The 19516-nt window shown below is 50.2% G+C and overlaps 1 protein-coding gene across 3 annotated transcripts in view; it reads left to right on the top strand.

The window, feature by feature from the left end:
* The window catches only part of LOC105860094 (WD repeat- and FYVE domain-containing protein 4), a 305642-nt gene that overhangs the window by 265211 nt on the left and 20915 nt on the right, over window positions 1-19516 (top strand). For all 3 annotated transcript variants that reach the window (XM_076010311.1, XM_012744548.3, XM_012744549.2), the window contains exons 51-53: window positions 6817-6926; window positions 16344-16497; window positions 18720-18811. In XM_076010311.1, the coding sequence (XP_075866426.1) occupies window positions 6817-6926; window positions 16344-16497; window positions 18720-18811 (356 nt within the window). The remainder of the gene's footprint in view (window positions 1-6816; window positions 6927-16343; window positions 16498-18719; window positions 18812-19516) is intronic.

Raw genomic sequence — 19516 nt, 5'->3', positions numbered from 1 at the left:
AACCAACTTTTTGTTTTATTGATCTTCTACATAGTTTCCCTGTTGTCAATTTCTTTTAGTTCTGATTTGATCATGTTAATTTCACTTCTTATGCTGGGTTTGGAGTTGGTCTGTTCTTTTTCCAGCTCTTTGAGTCAATTCATTAGGTTGTCTATTTGTGATCTTTCTGACTTTTGTATATAGGCATTTATGGAAATGAACTTTGCTCTCAGGACTGCTTCAGCTGTGTCCCACAGAATTTGATAACTTGTGTCTCCATTGTCATTAAGTGCAAATAATTTTTTGTTTTCCTCATTTATGAAGTAATCGTTCAGCAGAAGGTTGTTTAATTTCCATGTTTTTGTGTAGAAATGTGAATTTCTGTTAGGGTTGATTTCTACTTTTAGTCTACTGTGATCTGAGAAGATACATGGTATAATTTCTATTTTTTTAACTTTTTGAGACTTGCTTTGTGTCCTAGGATATGGCCGATCTTAGAGAATGTCCCGTGAGCTGATGAGAAGAATGTATATTCAGTGGATTTTGGGTAGAATGTCCTGTAAATGTCAGTCAGGCCCAATTGTTCTAGAGTTTTGTTTAAGTCCATTATTTCTTTATTAATTTTCTGTTTGGAGGATCTGTCCTGTGTAGTCAGTGGGGTGTTGAAATCTCCGGCTATTATGGAGTTGCTTTCTATCAAGTTGCTTAGATCAAGTAGGGTTTGCTTTATGAATCTGGGTGCATCTAAGTTGGGTGCATATATATTTTAAATTATTATGTCTTCTTGTTGAATTGTACCCTTCACCATTATATAATGACCCTCTTTGTCTTTCATTACTTTTGTTGGTTTAAAAACTAAGTTATCTGAAATCAAAACTGCCATGCCAGACTTCTTTCGACTTCCGTTTGCTTGAAATACTGCTCTCCACCCCTTTACCTTTAGTCTATATGCATCCTTGCAGGTTAGGTGAGTTTTCTGAAGATAGCAGATACTTGGCTTGAATTTTTTTTTTCATTTTTTCAAGATTTTTTTTTATTTTGGCATATTATGAGGGCACAGATTTTAAGGTTTCAATAAATGCCCATATCCCCCCCTCCCCCCACAAGTCTGAGTCTCCAGCATGACCATCTCCCACATGGTGCACACCTCACTCATTATGTATGTATATACCCACCCCCCTCCCCCTGCCCAATACCCTATTACTGCAGTACCTATGTGACCACTTAGGTGCTGTTCAGTTAATACCAATTTGCTGGTGAGTATATGTGGTGCTTGTTTTTCCATTCTTGGGAAACTTCACTTAACAGTATGGGTTCCAGCTCTAACCAGGAAAATATAAGATGTGCTATATCACCGTTGTTTCTTAGAGCTGAATAGTACTCCATGGTATACATATACCACATTTTATTAATCCATTCTTGGATTGATGGGCACTTGGGCTGTTTCCACAGCCTTGCAATTATGAATTGTGCTGCTATAAACATTTGAGTACAGGTCTCTATTTGTAGAGTGTCATTGGATCTTTTGGGTAGATGCCCAGCAATGGGATTGCTGGATCAAATGGTAGATTCACTTGTATCGCTTTAAGGTATCTCCATATTGCTTTCCACAGAGGTTGAAGTAATTTGCAGTCCCACCAGCAGTGTAGGAGTATAGATTTTTTTTTGTTTCCATCTTGATTTCTTCATTTATGAAGTATTCATTTAGTAGGAGGTTGCTTAATTTCCACGTTTTTGTGTAGAATTGTGAGTTTCTGTTAGGGTTAGTTTATACTTTTATTCCACTGTGATCTGAGAAGGTACATGGTATGATTTCTATTTTTTTAAATTTCTTGAGATTTACTTTGTGTCCTAGGATATGGTCAATCTTAGAGAATGACCCGTGAGCTGATGAGAACGTATATTCCGTGGATTTTGGGTAGAATGTCCTGTAGATGTCAGTCAGACCCAGTTGTTCCAGGGTTTTGTTTAAGTCCATTATTTCTTTATTAATTTTCTGTTTGGAGGATCTGTCTTGTGCTGTCAGTGGGGTGTTGAAATCTCCGGTGATTATGGAGTTGCTATTAATCCATTTGCTTAGATCCAGTAAGGTTTGCTTTATGAAACTGGGTGCATCTAAGTTGGGTGCATATATATTTAAAATTGTTACCTCTTCTTGTTAAAGTGTGTCCTTCACCATTATATAATGACCCTCTTTGTCTTCCACTACTTTTGTTGGTTTAAAAACTAAATCGTCTGAAATTAGAACTGCCATGCCAGCCTTCTTTTGGCTTCCACTTGTGTAGAATACTGATCTCCACCCTTTTACTTTTAGTCTATATGCATCCTTGCAGGTTAGATGTGTTTCCTGAAGACAGCATATACTTGGCCTGTGTTTTCTTATCCATTCAGCCAGCCTATGTCTCTTGAGTGGAGAGTTTAAGCCATTCACATTTATTGAGAGAACTGATAGGTAAGGTAGATTACTGTTCATTCTGTTGGGTTGGATGTTGTTGCTTTGATTTCTCTCTTGAGCCATTGTATTATCTGGCCTTTAATCTTTGGGTTTGGGTTGTTTTTATATTCGCGAGGTTTTATTATGGTGTTCTGTGCGTAACACTGTTTTGAGTACTTCTTGTAGGGCTGGTCTTGTCTTGGTGAATTCTCTGAGACTTTGCTTGTCTGAGAATGTCTTTATTTCTCCTTCATAGATGAAGCTTAGTTTTCCAGGGAATAAGATTCTAGGGTGGGCATTGTTTTGTTTCAGAAGAGTGAGCATGGGGACCCAGTCTCTCCTTGCTTGTAACGTCTCATTAGAGAAGTCTGGTGTTATTCGAATTGGCTTTCCCTTGTATGTCACTTGCTTCTTTCATCTTACAGCTCTTAGAAGGGCGTCTTTAGTTCATATTTTGGTCAGTCTGATGACTGCATGTCGTGACGTCTTCCTATTTGCGTTGAATCTCCCAGGGGTCCTCTGAGCTTCTTGAACTTGTATATCGAGATTTTGAGCAAGGCCTGGGAAATTTTCCTCTATTATATCTTCAAATAGCTTGTCCAACCCTTGGGTGTTGTCCTCTTCCCCTTCTGGTAACCCTATGACCCTCACATTAGGTTTCTTCACATAATCCCACATCTCTTGTAGGCTTTGGTCTTTTCTCTTGTTTCTTTGCTCTATCTCTGTGATGGTTTTATTTAGTTGGAGGGTGTTATCTTCAATCTCTGAGATTCTTTCTTCTGTTTGATCTACCCTGTTCTTGAGACTTTCCACTGTATTTTGTAGTTCCCTGAATTGATTCTTCATTTCCAGGAGTTCGGTTAAACTTTTCTTCATTGTGTCTATTTCTTTAGTGAACTTTTGTTCTAGGTCCTGGAGGCTTTTTGTGGTTTCTTTGTGTTGGTTATTGAGTTGTTGTTGTAGGTCGGTGAGTGTTCTTATGATCCACATACGAAATTCCTCTTCTGTCATTTTGGTTGCCTGAATTGAGTTGGTGTCCGTTTCTAGGGGGCTGGTGCTCCTCTTTGGGGGTGTGTTTTCCGTTTGGTTCTTCATATTTCCTGAGTTCCTTTGCTGATTTCTTCCCATGTTGATCAGTTGTTGTTTCTTTCCTTTAGGTTTTTGTTTGGGTATTCACACACCTTGTTTAGTTTCTGAGCCATTAGTTGGTGTCTGTGGGTGACATTCGCCCACTCCCTGTATAATGAGTCAGTGGGTGCCGTGAAAAGGCTGTGCAGGATGCCGTCCCTGTCAGTAGGTGGCACTTGCTTGGGGAACAGGCTATGCTGTTGTTTTTGTGTCCTGTTATCAGCTCTTGTTCTGGTCGGAGCTGGGTTGGGTAAGCCTGCCCTCAGGCACCACCAATGCCGTTATCAGGGGTCAAAGTTCTGTTCTCTGCTTCCAGGAAAAGCTGTCATGCCGGGGCTGGAATGGTCCCACTCAGCCAGAAAGTCTGCGTGTGGGGGTGGGGCTGTCTGAGACCCGCAGTCTGGAGTGGGCCTCGCTTCTTTCCATCCTCCCCAAGTCCGCAGCTACTCCTGGGCCTCTGCCAGCAGGCCAGACCACACGCCACCAGGCCTCCCAGCATTGTGATGCCGGCCAGGAGGTTCCCTGCGCAGGAACGCCACCTGGGCTGGGCTCACGGCCTCCCTTTGGGGGGAGGGTTGCCCTCTAGGATGCTGATCTGCCCCTGGAGGCACACACACCTCAGTAGGCTGTTCACAAATATCCCTTCTGTGCCCCGGGCAGTGCTAGACCTCGGTGCACGGGATCTGGTCTGCAGGTCTGACCTCTGGGTCCCAGAGTTCAAAGTGTATCCCCACCAGGGAGAGGATTTCCAGTCCCAATTCACCCACAGGGAGCCCAAGCTGTGTCTGTGTCTCTCAGCCTCTGAGTCTGCACTGTTCTCCTGAGAACACCGTGCCAGCAGCACCTGGGAGGGCTGGCGGGTAGGGAGCTCGCGGTCTGAGTTCCCCTTAGTCAGCTGTAGGGTCCCAAAAGGGAAGGTCCTGTTCCCTGGAGGTGCCTCCGGCTGGTGGCTGTATTGTCTCTCTGGGCAGCCGCGGGTAGGGTCGGCGGAGGGGAGGAGGAGGCAATATGGCGCCTGCCGCGCGGCCTGGGTCTATGCACACGGAGGTGCCCTGAGGGAGTTGGGAGTCTGGTGCCGTGTCCGCTATAGGCTCACCACTGGCTGGCGGCGGCAGTCTCTGGGCTGGTGTCCGCAGGTCTCTCCACCCGCTGGGGAGCCCACCAGCAGTCCCAAATGCAGGGGAGGGGAAAGGTGATTTATTCACCTACCCTTCCCGTTGGTCTCTGGGCTGCTCTGGCAGTCTCAGCTTCCAGTTCTCCTCTGTAGCCTCCTCCCGTGGAGTCTCCCGGGGTCTCAGGTACTTCTCCTTCCGGCCCTCGTCTGCTGTATGCTCGCCTTCTTGCTTCTTTTTTCTAATTTCTGCTAGAATCTGTCTTTTCTGCAGAGACACTCTTTCTGGTGGTGTTTCTCATGTGCCATCTTGATCCTCCTCCGGCTTGTATTTTCATTATCCATTCAGCCAGCCTATGTCACTTGAGTGGGGAGTTTAAGCCATTCACATTTATTGAGAGAATTAATAGATGGGGCAGATTTCTGTTCATTCTGTTGGGTTAGACATTGTTGCCTTGTTTTCTCTCTTGAGCCATTGTGGTATCCATTTTTTCTTGCATATCATTGAGTTTTCTTATAATCCATGTTTGAAATTCTTCTTCTGTCATTTTAGTGTTCTGAATTTGGTTAATGTCCATTGCTTGACAGCTGGTGTTACTCTTTGTGGGAGTGCTTTCCATTTGATTCTTCATACTTCCAGAATTCTTTTGTTGCGCCCTCCCCATCTAGATTAGCCGTTGTTTTTTCATTTGGGAAGTAACAGGCCCTGTGTAGCCTCTGTTCCTATAGGTGCTACCGGAGTGAGGCAGCCTGGATATGCACACTTCTATGGTTGCTTGCTCTGCTGCTGGGGGAGCCACTACTGTGTTGTTCGGAGCTCTTCCACCACAGTTGGGAGGCTGTTCCTGATGGGAGGGTTACTTGGGGAGCCTATTGTGGCCTCTTGTGGGGATTCTTGTTCCTTGACCACAGACCTCACTGTTGGCAGCTGACCCGGGGTGGAGATCCAGCCCCAGCATTTTGATCCTACTGGTTGACCTAAACCGGTCTGAAGAGCCAAGTCACTGGATTGTCAGCTATGGATCTACACCAAGGCCCGTGGATAGTGGCAGAGGGAAAGTGGCTTTTCTTGTCTCTCCCTACCTCTAGGGGTGGAGCCTACCACTTTCGGGGTGAAAGATGCTGGCTAGGAGGAAGGGGTAGTTCCCCAGTCTTCCTGGCACCCCAGCACCTGTAAGTCCCCCGGGCATTAACTTCCTCACAACTAGGGAAGTGGTCAGAGTTCATCCCTCAAGACAGGCCTGGCTAGTTGATCATAGATTGTGTAAGGGCGGAGCTTGTCTCGAGAGTCCCCAGGCTGGGGGAAGGGACTGCCCAATACACCGTATCACACCGCAGCGGCTGGGCTGTGGACCTCTACAACGGCGCCCGCCCGCAGAGCACTAGCACTGGGGGCAACTGTTCAGGAGATGGTAGGTGACAGATTTGGGAGCTGGATCATCAGGATGCCCTGTTGTCTCTTTTATGTTGCCCTCCCACAGTCTCACGCCTGTCTAGCAGGGGCCCTCGCTCTTACCTACCCACCCTGAGCGGGCCTATTTGCCCAAAGCGGTTCCAGATTAGAGTCCCCTACTTAGCGATCACCTCCGTAGGTCTCGATCTGCTGTCTCCTAACTACCTCCCACGGCTCAGACCGAAAACTCCCCGCTTAGTGCAGTCCTGGCACAGAGCTCCGGGGAGTTCAAGATGCTTCCAGCTATTGTCCCCTCTCCGCAGAGCCCCACGCCTCGATTTTGCACCAGCTTCAGGCAGGTCCTTGTCTGAGTAATCGTAGAGGTCAGTGGGGAAGCAAGACGTTCTCCTGTGGGTCTGATCCCACCTCACTCGCTGGCCTGGAGGGCGGAGCCCCCTGCGCTCCGTGCTCTATTGTCTGTTTTGCACTCTCTGGAGATTGCAATCCTATCTCCCATTCACCTTTTTTTCTTCCTGTTTTGTGTGTCCCACGCTGATTCACAACACTGTTCTTGTGGGGGAGCGATCCACTCACGTGTAGGATTCTGAGATCTATGCCTCATTCTCTGGGAACAAGAATCCAGGAGGATTTTTTTACTCCGCCAGAAATGTGTGTTTCTAAATGCTGTTCTTGAGCATGGTGTAGCCTGTGTGTCTGATGCATGTGAGCGCATGTGGGGAAGCAGTCCTCAGGCGTGTCCTCTCATTGCAGGAGACATGACCGTCCAGTGCCACTACTATACCCACTACTCCTCAGCCATCATTGTCACCTCCTACCTGGTCCGGATACCACCCTTCACCCAGGCCTTCTGTGCTCTGCAGGTAAGCTGCCGCCAACACACGTGAACACACATGCACAGCTGTATCACACGGACCAAGGCCTGGGCTTGATCAAAGGGGGGGACCCTTCTGCTAAAACTCAGTTATTTAAAGTGGGCTTGTTAGCCAGCAATTCCCACTTGACGTGGCCTCCAGGGTTCAGGTCCACCAGCAAGTCCTTCATCAGTTACACCTGCACATCTGCCCAACAGAGTCTTGCAAAAAAACTGCAAAAATAAGGAATGAGATATGAAAAAAATATTAAATACTTAATATAAATAAGATTTAGTGGAAAAGGAAAAGCTGTAAGATTGGAGACTAGCAAAGCAGATCAAGATTAGAAAAATAAATATAAAGAAAAACAATGAAAAGAATATGACTCAAGACATCAGAATGCATAAACCTGTGCTAAGTACAAACAAAATATTTAAAGACTGAAAGGAACAGCTAAACCAGAAAAAAAAAAAAAAAACTAAACTAACCAACTTACCCACAAACTAACAGACCATTCCACCCGTTTCGGGTTGCCAGGTTATTCAAATAAAAATACAGGATGCCTAGTTTAATTTGAATTCCAGATAAACTGAGATTTTCAGATACTTATACTAAACAGCAACAGCAAAACAATGGTTGTTGATCTGAAATCCAAATTCGGCTGGGCCTCCTGTGTTGTACCTGGCTGGTGCGGCTCCAGTGTGTGGTGGCGTCTGAGGAACGTGGGGTTTCTGGGCGGAGCCCCTCATGGGCAGCGCCGTGAGGTTGCTAAGAAGCTCTTTTCTCCTGTTTCCTTCTCAATCCCCTTCCCATCACTGGAATCCTGCTTCCAAGAGGCCCCTTATCCTAGGGAAACAGCTTTTCAGCGGGGAGAACCCTCGGGTAGCCCAGCTGGCTTGGCCGACTCCAGAGTGAATATACACGGGGTCCGCGTTCACGGGCTGACCTGATCCAGACCTTGCAGTGGTCGTGCGGAGAGAAAGGCATGCGCCACAGCAGGGAACAGGCCGCTGGACACACAGGGACTTGCTCTGACACCTGAGCTTCATCTCCAAAAGGCATGAGCGCCCCAGGAGTCGTGTGCTGTGGTCTGACCTCACCAGCAAGATCACTCTTGTGGTCACTCAGAGGCCCCCGGCCCTGAGAGACCAAAGGCCACTGTGGTCAGCACTGAAGCCAACTCCTGAGCCCTGGCCAGGAGTGAGTAGGCAAAGCAAGGTACTTTCTCCAAATAAGGAGCAAAAACCCTCCCGTCTTCTGTTTCTTGGCACGGCCTTCTCTCTCCTCGACGGCGCAGCCCGTCTAGACGTTGCATAACCCTCTCCCTGGAAATTCACTCAAAAATAATATGCGTGCTTCCCCTGAGCCTTTCTCAGGCAACAAGCATTTTAAGTAAGTTTGATTTGGAGAACAAATGGTCCCAGAGCTGTACCCCATGCCAGGAATCCCATCCAGATGTTGCTCATTAACCCACAAGAAATGATGATCACTGTTGATAGTGATAGATTCCGTTACTGGTTTCCATCCAGGGAGTTGAAATGTTCGGGACGCTTTCAGAGTTCCCCTTTGCCCTCTCAGTCAGATGCATTAAAGCTGGAAGCCCTGGCTCTACCTGTTGCTCAGTCTTTTCACACTGGGAGGAGGCAGAGTGAAACAGAAACAGCCTGGGCTGTGAGATTTACATCCCAGCTCTGCCACTTGGTAGACACAGAATCTTCTGCAAGTTATTTTACCTCTGGAAATGAGGGTTAATTATACACATCTCCCTGGGATGCTGAGACGATTAAATGAGAAAATGTGGAGAAAGGCCCCAGCTTAGGGCCTGACACTACATAGGTGATCCATCACTATTAGTTCCTTTCTTCCCTTCTTAATCAGCCAGATCTAATCTCAGCAGGCCTGAGCTTGTTCAAGCTGGTCTCCTCTGCTTTAAGCTAATTTCAGGCAGTCTGGATGGCACCAAAGTATTCTAATGTTGCATGAGCCAGACTAAACAGGTGTGCTGTGAACCCGCTATTTGGGTTATGGCCACTTTGAAGTTTATCACTAGTTTGAGTTCATTTTAGCCAGTTTGGTCCACTGGTGACCAGGCAAAACTGGTTTGAGATGGTCTAAATCAGCATGAGATGGTCAGAGCCAATTTTATATGCCTTTAGGTGGCACAGATGGAGTAGTATTTGCTTGAGCCCTTTGACTCCCACGCTGAAGTCTCCGATACAACTGCTAGTTTTGGGGGCTCAAATCTGTCTTTGGCAGATGGGAACATCCAAGTTGGAATTGTCTGGGATCTTTACATGTGCGTCTGAATTGGTCTCACCTTCCTACTTTTAAATGACTCTTTTAGTGGGTCGCAACTGGTCTAAGCCTTTGGAACCAGCCATCTTTTCCTGTTTTCTTAAGAAAAAAAAAGAAGTATTTTAGCTCTCAGGGGAATGGGTACAAAGGCTGCACCTTTGCCTGGCTCGCCTTTGGGAGTTCCAGCACCTTCACAGACCTTAGGAATTTTCTGGCATCTTCCTGAAGTCAGTCTCCTCCCCCTCTGCCACTCCACCTCCTAGGGTTCAGGCCTGTCCCTCCTCAAGAGACCTTTGCTTTACCTCCCTGTGGTGACAAGAAAAGGAGCCTCCCCTAGTCCCAATAGCCTGAGGCGCTGACGCGGCCCGGGGCGGGTCAAGGAGTGGGGGGAGCAAGAGAGGCGTGGAGGGCTCAGAGCCCAGGCCCCAGGCCTTCTGCATCCAGTGGGGCCCAGCGCCGGTGTGCACAGAAGAGGCAGCACGGGAAAGTGCTTCCCCACTCTGCACGGGGCAGGCTCTGCCACGCACCTGTTAGCCCTGTAAGCGTGAGTGAGCCGCAGTGGAGACGCTCGGGGTGAAGGCTGGAGCTCAGGTTCTCTGCCATGTCTGACCTTGAGCAGGTCACTTTCTTCCTTCGGGGACTCAGTTTCCTTTTTGATAAAATAAAGGAGGTGGGCGAGATGTTGGCCTCTGAAGTCCCTTTTATTACAGTACCAGCCTCTAATGCTCATTAAGCACTTAACTGTGTGCCTAGATGGTGCTAGGTATCTTACAACTATTATTTAAATTTTTCTTCTGTTGTTTTATTGTGGTAAAACATGCATAACATAAAATTTGCTCTTTTAACCATAATTAAGCATACAGCTCAATGGCATTAAGTACATTCACATTGTTGTTCAGCCATTACCACCATCCATCTCTAGAACTTTTTCATCTTCCCAAACTCAAACTCTGTACCCATTAAGTGATGACACTCCACTCATCCCTCCCCCAGCCCCTGGCAACCACCATTCTACTTTCTGTCGCTATGAATTGACTACCCTAAGTCTCACATAAGTGGAATCATGTAATATTTGTCCTTTTGTGACTGGCTTCTTGCACTTAGCATAATGTCCTCAAGGTTCATCCATGTTGTAGCATGTGTCAGAATTTCCTAAGGCTGAGTATGATTCCATGGTTCGCATAAACCACATTTTGTTTATCCATTTGTCCCTCGATGGACAGTTGGGTTGCTTCCAGCGTTTGGCTGTTGTGAGCAGTGCTGCCGTGAACACTGTTATGCCTTCCATGTGCTGGGAACTCACTGGACCCTCCCCAGGTTGCGAGAGGGCGCTGTGATTAATCTCAGTTGCCTGGGTCTCTAGGAGGTTCCCTCCCTCAAGAAATGACGTGGAGATGAGATGGGTTCCAGTTCTGGGGACACTGAGCCTGAAACACTCACTGGAATCTACAGAGGTTGCCCAGAGGGGACAGAGTGCTCAGGGGATAGGGACACATTCCATTTTCAAGGTCACATTTTCAGTAGAACAGTGCAGCGTCCTCATGTGACATCACACACAGGCACACACTCGTGCAGTGTGACCTACAGGCAATCGCGCAGAGCTGCAGCCTGTGTGCAGTGTGCTGGCTGCGTGTGTGGGCAGCGCGGCCCCGTGCACCCAGGGCAGAGTGGCAGGCAGCACGACAGCTCTGCTGTGGAGTAGCTGTGTTGTCGTATGCCGGGTGCCTGCGCGGTGCGCCCGGTGTAGTCTGCTGGGCTGCTAGGAGACAGGCACGGGGTTCTCTGGGCACTGTGGCGTGCTCAGCGTGTGCTGTGCCGAGCTGTGACAGCACAAGGAACTCCCGCTGCAGCGTGGCGCACTCTGGTCCTGGCTGTAAGGAGTGCTTTATTCCTCTCCTGTTTAAATGTTCTTAAGTTTGGGCTGGTTTTAGAATTGACACATGCCTCTATCACTGCTATCTTTGTTTGTTTTTCTGCCCCAAACTTGTTATCACAATATTAGATTCTTACAATCCAGAAACGATAGTATATGTATGAGCAGGAGGCAGGTACAGGCAGTGTGGCCAGGAACGTGTCGGCTGTGTGCTCTGTCATCCCCACTCCCTTGGAGGTCTGAACCACCGTCTGTGGGGGCTGGGGCTCGTCTGCCCCAGCGGTGGCCCCTTTGTGCTGCACTTCTTGGGAGTCTAGCCCTGCTGTGGCTGGCGTTTGTGAGCCTGAAGAAAGTTGAGCCACTGGGGACCAGGCCCCTGCTGCAGCCCCAGCCCATGCACCTGTTTCTGCCCCAGTAAAAGCACCAGTTGCTCTCAGGCCTGAGATCAGACCCCGCGAGGTGGGGCCCAGCACGGCAGCCAGTGCCCAGCCAGGACACAGCGGCGGCTGCTGCTGATTTAATAAGAAACAAAATAAAGTGCTGTGTTAATTAAGTCACAGCCCCTGTGAAGGCAGCTGTTACCAGCAGTGGGGAAGGGTTTTCTGAACCACCTGAGGTGAGATGGCTGGTGTCTGTGTGAGACAGATGCTAACTGCAGAGAGGACCAAGAACCATGGAGGAGCACCTGGCCCGTCCTGCCTATTCACCTGGGAGCCCCCTGTGGGCTCCTGGCTCAGGGGCCAGTGTCCCGGGTGGGTGAACTGTGTGCCTGGGGTGGTGAGGACTAAGACAATGTGAGACTGTTTGGCTGCTTCCGAGCGCCCCATGCCCGCTCCTCGCCCCCTAGCAGCAGGCCACGAGAGTGTTGGCACCCTTTGTGGAGCTTACTCGTGCAAGGGCCACGTCCCACAGGAAGGGACGCTGATGGCCACTCCGGGGTCAGCCCGTTCTACTTCGAGGCTGACCCGGCAGCCAGGCTGGTGTGAGGGCTCCCCACACACTCCGTGGGACCCATGGTGGGCGTGTTCCTGCAGAAGCCCAGGGAACACACCTGTCCCGCTCCCTCCTGCCCTCAACGTCTGCCACTTTAGTTCTCTGGTGGTGGTGTCGCTGCACAGCTGCCTGACAGCCCACTCTGTTTCCTGTTCCCTCCCCGTCCTTCAGGTTCCCACTGCCTGGCCCTGTCCTGGGCACTGGAGGACCCCACTCCTCCGCCCTGCCCCCCATGCTCCATCTCCCACCTTTGGTAACATCTGTCTGCTTTTGCTTGTCCGTTTTCTGAGCCTCTGGGCACCTACCCCATGCGCACTGAGACTGGGGCCCAGATTGCTCCCCAGTACCGAGTCTGTGCAGGGAAAAGACCTGGGGACTGGGTGCACCTGGCACCTCTTTCTGCATGCCCAGGCACCACGTGAGGTATGTTTCACACACACACACACACAATTGTTTTCACACCCACATCATCCAAGCTTTGCAGAGGAGGGCATGGGTGGTTAATCAGATTATGAAACTCACTCAATCATCCTGCAAGAGTGAACTGAAATTCTTACCCAATTTGGCCTGGTTCTAAAGCTTATGTGCTTTCCACCATTGTACTCTGCCTCTTTGATGGGAAAAGACAGTGGTTTGGATCAACTGACTATATCTATAGGGCCCTGTAAGGGAGCTGTTTGCTTGGGGCACTGTTAAACTACTGGAAGGAATGTCTGCAGTGAGAATGGCTTGTCAGTCTGCTTGGAAAATAGATCCCACTGTCCAGACGTGGCAGCAGGTTGACTTGACTCAGTCCCATCTAGAAGGAAGAATAGACTTTCTAGCATATATCACAAAATACCCATGCATCGGGGGATCCTTCAGTTACTGAAGCAGATTCAGTTAGTGAGTGTCCCATGGGTATGGATCAAGACTTGAACATATTTTCCCAAATCCTTTCCCTGGCCATGTTGGAGAGATTTAAAATTGTAGCAATTGAAATGCTTATCCAGGGACAATGGTGCACATAGAGGTTGTGTCCACACAATAGAGGAGCATTGTCTTTAATACAGATCATTCCTTTTCAGGGGTTTGCAGTTTTAATGGCCGTACCATGATTATGGACTTTTCCCTGATTTTAATTAGGATTGATCCAGCAATGGTCCTTGCCAGCCACTTCTATTCCCATTATTTTGCTCTTAATTTGGATTCATTTCTTAGCAATATTGAGTACCTCTTAAAGGATTTTGAAGAAAGATACTTAGGGTTATATTATTTCTGAATCTTTAAATACTCAAAATATGTTACAGGCATCTACATATGAGTGATGTTCTAACTGGGCATAAAATTCAATGACTTTTGCCCCAGAACCTTCCAGCCATGATTTGGTGCCACTGTCTCGTAGCCTGAATGTCACATGGGAAAATCTTTTGCCAGTAAGAAGTTGTTCTTTTCTTGGCAACAATGACCTGGCTGTTATTTTTTTCAGTCCATTTGGATACATGTAGAATTTATTATTCTTGTTTATTTGTTTGTTTGTTTTAAGACATGAGGACTAGCTATGTTGCCCAGGCTGGACTCAAACTCCTGGGATCAAGTGATCCTCCTGCCTCGGCCTCCTGAGTAGTTGGGATCACAGGCACGTGCCACCACGCCCGGCTTCTCTATGCTTGATATTCAAGAATATCTGCAGCACAGATTCAGGAGTAAATCCTGGTTCAGTAGTTCTCTCTGGTCACTTTGTTTCCTTCAATCTCTACACTTGATTTTGCTGCTGTTTCCTCTCATTTGGGTTTGGGCCTCCCTTAGGTGGGCGCTCCATAAACCCTCATTTCGCCTCTCGGCCTCTCTCCTCGCCTTTCTTCCCTCTGTCTCCTCTTCCCTTTCTCATTCCTGCCTTTCCTGAGAACTAAGTCCAAGCTGCGACTCGTTGCTGGCAGCCACCAGAGTGGACATCAACCCTCAGGCTGGCAGTGCAAGTATCAAAGCAACTCTACTTTTGCTTCTAGGGAATTTGGTGGTTCTTTTGTATTGCAGAAGTGAGAAAACCCATTAATTTTGAAACAAATGTATGCAAATACATTTATTAATATAGGAAATAGGAAAATCAGTTATTGCTTCCTTTATAAATAATACAGGCTTAAGTTTTAAAGACATTACTTTTGCTAAAATGCATTAGACAGCTGTGAAAAAATAGCATTTTTCTTTGTGGTAATATCTTTAACCAGATTTGTAGCACTAACAATATTCCGTATGTATATATTATTTTTATTTAATACAGGTAATCTTTTTATTACCAAATCATATTGTTTCTCAGGAGATTACCATCAGCACTCATAAAAGCTGTAGAAGGGAAACGTGACGATGAAAAGGCATCAATCTCCCGTGGATGTGAGGCTCGGGCTGCAGATTAAATGCACAGAGCTCTTAATGCATTTCAATGAGTGATGCGTTAGGTGCAGATTTATTTAGACACCCTGCCCCCATTTTATTTCCCTTTCAATTTAAATTCGATGGTGGACATCATCTCCTAATTTCAGCTGAAAGCAAAGTGACCCTGGGGTAGAGCCACATTGTTGAGTTGCCATGTGCTGTGCTTGGTTTAGACGTCACGAGTAACTGGGTCTCTCCTTGTCCCCATCCTTGTGTGGAGAATGACCCGTGGATCTCACTCCATCCTCAAGTCTGACTCAGAAGATCGATCAGCCAGTCCATGCCCACCGGGTTGCCCGGGCACAGCCACCTCACATGTGAGGCAGGTTCTGCCCCATCAGAAGGAGCTGAGTCCCCCTTGGTCCACACAGAGTAGGTCAAGTTTGTCCCAGGTCCCAGGAGGCCCCCCTCGGAAACTGGCATGGGGCCAACCCTGCCCTTTGCCATTGAAGCCATGGGTTTGACCCCAGTTCTGTCACTCACTGCTTGGCTGACCTTGGGAATATCAGTACACTTTGAGTAGCCTCAGCTTTCTCATCTACAAAATGGAAATACCAATTCCTTCCTGATGTACCTGCAGTGAGGATTAGAGAGATCGCCCATGTGTAGACCAGACACACCAAGAGAAGGCTCTTGCCCTTCTTTCCCCTTCACCTGCCACTGCTGCTGCCCAAACCCTCCGTAGGTAAATGCTGGTGGGGATCCTCAGCCCTCTGAGCGGGGCAGGGGCTGACAGGCACAGAGGAGGCACCGCCATGCTGGACTCTGCCCTTTGCTCTTAAGGCCACGTGGGTGCTCTGCGGAAGATGGCAGAAAAAGGCCCAGCCTTGATAAGAACAAGTAAACTATGAATCCTGAGGAGGGACATGTTCCATGGATGTCCCAGAACATCAGTAGACCCAAGACCCAGTTTTGGAAACTCCTTCCTGAAGTCCCTCTGCCCCCATCGTCCTCATTCCTCCAACTACCACCTGGTCTGAAGCACCTCTCTGCCTCCTCCCAACCCCCAGACCACTTAATGAATGAAGTTAGCATCAGCTCAAGAAATTTGGCAATTTGGGTGGGAAGATCAAAGCATCCAGGGAAAGAATCTTCTGTAAGTCTTACCCGGTCCAACCCTGCCAAGCTTGGGGCTGCATCAGGCCACCTGTGCCTATGGTCCTTGGAACCAAGGCTGGCCATGGCAGGTGCTGTGGACATCTTGTCTTTCATGGGCAAGCCTCCCACCCCTTGAGCACTGGTGCTCCTCCAGCTCTCCATCCTCAGACCAATTCTCTCTATCAAGGCTGAGCCCACTGGGCCCAGAGCCCCTTCCTGCTCAGTCTCCTCCTCCACGGAATGCCATGGGCTCTGTGTTGCATGTCACCAGGGCCGTGACCTAACCAGCTCTCCTCCTGCCTCTGCTCCTTGCTGGGGCCTGGCCCTCTGCCCGGAACACTCTGCTGTCTTCCCCATCAGCAGGCTTTCAGACTACCTCTGGGCTTCTCTAGGAAACTTCTCCTGACCTTCCACCCCCTTCTTGGTCCTATAGTTGGTTCTTTGCTTCCTGTCTGTGGAATTCAAATGTGAGCATCTCAAAAGTCAAATCCAAGTCATTCTCATTCTTGCTACCTCGTGTAAGTGCCTGATTCAGACCTGGCCCTTGGCAAACTGGGGAATGGTCAGGTGGCTTTTCTGCATCTGCTCTGAACTGCAATTTCCACAGCAGGGAAGCACAGATCCCTTGGTCACCATGGGTCCTGGATCCTCCCTGTAAGCTCTGGTGCAAGGTTCCAGAGAGGCGAGGTGGAGGCCCATGCCAGCGGTGCCTGGCCAGCCAGCGGGGCTGATGGTGTTGGCCCCTTTTCCCACAGGGGGGAAGCTTCGACGTGGCAGACAGAATGTTCCACAGCATGAAGAGCACGTGGGAGTCAGCCTCCAGGGAGAACATGAGCGATGTCAGGGAGCTGACACCGGAGTTCTTCTACCTGCCAGAGTTCTTAACCAACTGCAACGAGGTGGAGTTCGGTGAGTGGAGGCCTGGCCAAAGCGAGGGGTCGGGGATGCAGGGCACTCTCTCACGTAGCCCCTGGATCTGGATCGTGACCAACTTTGTCAATGACTTTGCTGGGCCCTCCCGAGGACAGTGTGGCTGGTATGCGGCCTCCCCTGGCTTGTAGCTCCCGATGGAAAGGTGGTTGCTGAGGAAGGACACTGGGCGGCAGGCTGCCAGGACAGCGCTGAGCCACGGCCCCACGCATGACCTTTCCTCCAAGGGTCCCAGGCCTCGGTCTGCAGCGAGGTGGTAGCCAGGGAGCAGGAGCCCTTGGCTGTGCGTTGCCCGGGTCTGGCACTGCCCTGCCCGCTACATAGTGACATTGGGCAAGCCCCTGCCCTGCACCAGCCCTGTTTCCTCTCGTTCCATAAGTGGGTTCAGGATGCTGGCTGGGTCCTAGGACCATTCTGCAGGCACTTGCGGCAGCTCCTCCTCTTTCCTGCACTTCAGACCCCCACTCAGGAGGAGTCGGGACGTCTTTAGAGAAGCAGCAAACAACTCAGGAAGCCCGGTGGGCGGTCCCCTGTGCGTGGGCTCAGAGCCTCCACTGCACACGGACGAGTCCGGCGACCTGTGGGCGGGGCGTGTGGGCAGAGCCTGGGCAGGGCGTGGCCAGCGGCGGCCGGGGCACTGGCCTGGCTGGGAATGTGCCCCACAGAGAGCACGCAGGAGCCGTCACGTCACGACGCACACAGCGGCCCCAGAGTCCCCTTTCCTCAGGGCTCTCCTTCCCGCTCCTGAGCCAGGCCAGGGAAGGCCTCAGGGCAGCTCACATGGGGGGATTAGTTTCCACCAAATTTTGTGCAGTGGTTTTCAGGCCTGGATTTGCAGCCGAGATCGCGGCAGAGCCTGGCAGTGAGCGGGCCAGGCCCAGAGAGCCCGACACCAACACGTGGTGGCCTCGCCACTGTCAGATGCCTTACGTGTGTCGAGGGCGGCCGCCTGGCCTGGGGTGGGGCAGTGGCCAGACCACCGACTCTGTCCTGGAAATGCAGCCAGGTCTCCGGGGGCGCGTGACGGGCTCAGCCGCAGACATGGCGGCACGTGCCAGCGACAGGGGCTGAGAGAGCAGGGCCCTCAGAGGAGGCAAGAGAACAAGTGTTTATTGAGCACCTACTGTGTGCAGATGCCTCTTTAGGCACTGAGGACTTAGCTGGGTCTCCGGGGATGGATTGTCCTGAAGATGTTCTCCTTCTGAGTGGGGATGGGAGAAGCAGGGAGAAAATATGGACAATTTCTGTATTATAAGGGAATGTTGTTGGGCTCTTGAGAAGTCTTATGAGGAAAATAGGTAGCAAATAGTTTGAGAGCGACTCAGCAGGACCCGCGTTACTCTGGTCCCAGGAAGGACCTGCAAGAGGGTGACAGGTGGGCTGAGGCTGTGTGATGAGAAGGGGCAGCCTGGCCCTGCAGGCCAGAGGGAGCAGGGGCAGGTCTCATCCTCGATGCTCCGTGATGGCTCTGGAGGGTTCGGGCGAGACGGTGGCCCAGGCACATGGAGCAGGCTTCGTGTGCCTGCCGTTGCTCTGCACACTGTCACATGCATTTTCTCTTAATCCTCATGCCAGGACTGTGGGCCAACTCCTGTAATCACGCCCATCGTACAGGTGGGAACAGGAATCCCAGTGAGGTAAAGCAACTTGCTCAAGCTTGGGCAGCTACTGGGTAGGACAGAGACTTGGGCGGGAACCCAAGCTCCTCTTCCTACCGTGTGGGCAATCTCTGTCTAAAAACCTTGATGCCCTCACTTTAAAAATGGAGAGAAATGCATAGATTATAGCGTCAGAACGCATCAGCCCATTCAGTAAGGCAGTGTGCACCAGAACCGAGCCTCGTGCCCCGGGGAGTCAGTGCCCCACGTGCCGTTGGCACTGCCATCCCCGGCTGTCCCGCTGCGTCAGCGCTGTGCGCGAGGCACCGGGGGAAAGACGCAGCATAGTGGGGAGTGCTGTCCCGACAGTGCCGGCACTGGGAGCGTCTTGTGTGAGTTGTGCGTCAAGCTCCAGCACTGCCTGGGCGGAGGTCTGGGGACGTGCCGGACAGAGGGGCTGGAAGCAGTGTGGCCCTCGGAGGATGCTCCTGCTGTGACCCACACAAAGTCAGCAAGCCTGGGCAGCACGTCCATATGTCCCTCGATCCCTCACCCGGTTCGGGCTCCCGTTTACTCAGATCTGGGGTTTGTTGTCCCACTCAGGTTGCATGCAGGACGGGACAGCGCTGGGGGATGTGCAGCTCCCTCCCTGGGCTGATGGGGACCCTCGGAAATTCATCAGCCTGCACAGACAGGTGAGTCAGGCCAGAATCCGTGTGTCCTGATGTGGACCTCAGTATCGCCTCCAGCTCCACAGGGGCTCTCCGTCCCCGTGGAGGGCCAGGGACAAGCACTGAGGCTCAGTGTTTGCAGAACCAGAGACAGGGTGGGAGCTGTGCCTCTCGTGGGCGGGGAAAGGTTTGGGTCCGGGGCTGTTCCAAGAGCGCCATTAGGCGTAGCCCTTGTGCCAGCTTGTTGTGGATGTGACTGGGGGAAGTGAGTTCAGATTCTTCTTGGGTCTCCTGGAGGGAAAGGGACTGTCCTCAGCCCACCCGACTCTCAGGGCCAGTCCCTGGGCCTTGATGCCCAGTGCGGCTCAGACAGGGTCTGGAGGCTCCAAGGGCTCCCAGTGGCCAAAGGGTTTCTAGGCCAGGGGAGGACTTGGCTTATTACCCAGAAATGCTGATACGGGCAGAGGCCAGAGGCCATTTTGGACACAGATACCTGGGTTAGCACAGGAAAAGATGTTCAACATTATTAGTCACTGGGGGGAATAAATTAAAACCACAATGAGATGCTACTACACACCCACAAGAATGACTTAAACCTAAGAGACTGATAAAACCAAGAGCTAGCAAGGATGTGGAGCAACAGGAATGTGTCGTACGTCACTGGCGAGAAAAGCAAAATCGCACAAGCACTTTGGACAAAGCTTGGGGTTGTCTTATAAAGTTGAAGGT

Source organism: Microcebus murinus, chromosome 14, assembly GCF_040939455.1.
Source record: "Microcebus murinus isolate Inina chromosome 14, M.murinus_Inina_mat1.0, whole genome shotgun sequence".
NCBI lineage: Eukaryota > Metazoa > Chordata > Mammalia > Primates > Cheirogaleidae > Microcebus > Microcebus murinus.
The sequence above is the reverse complement of the archived record's forward strand: the minus strand, read 5'-3'. Positions and strand labels throughout refer to the sequence as shown.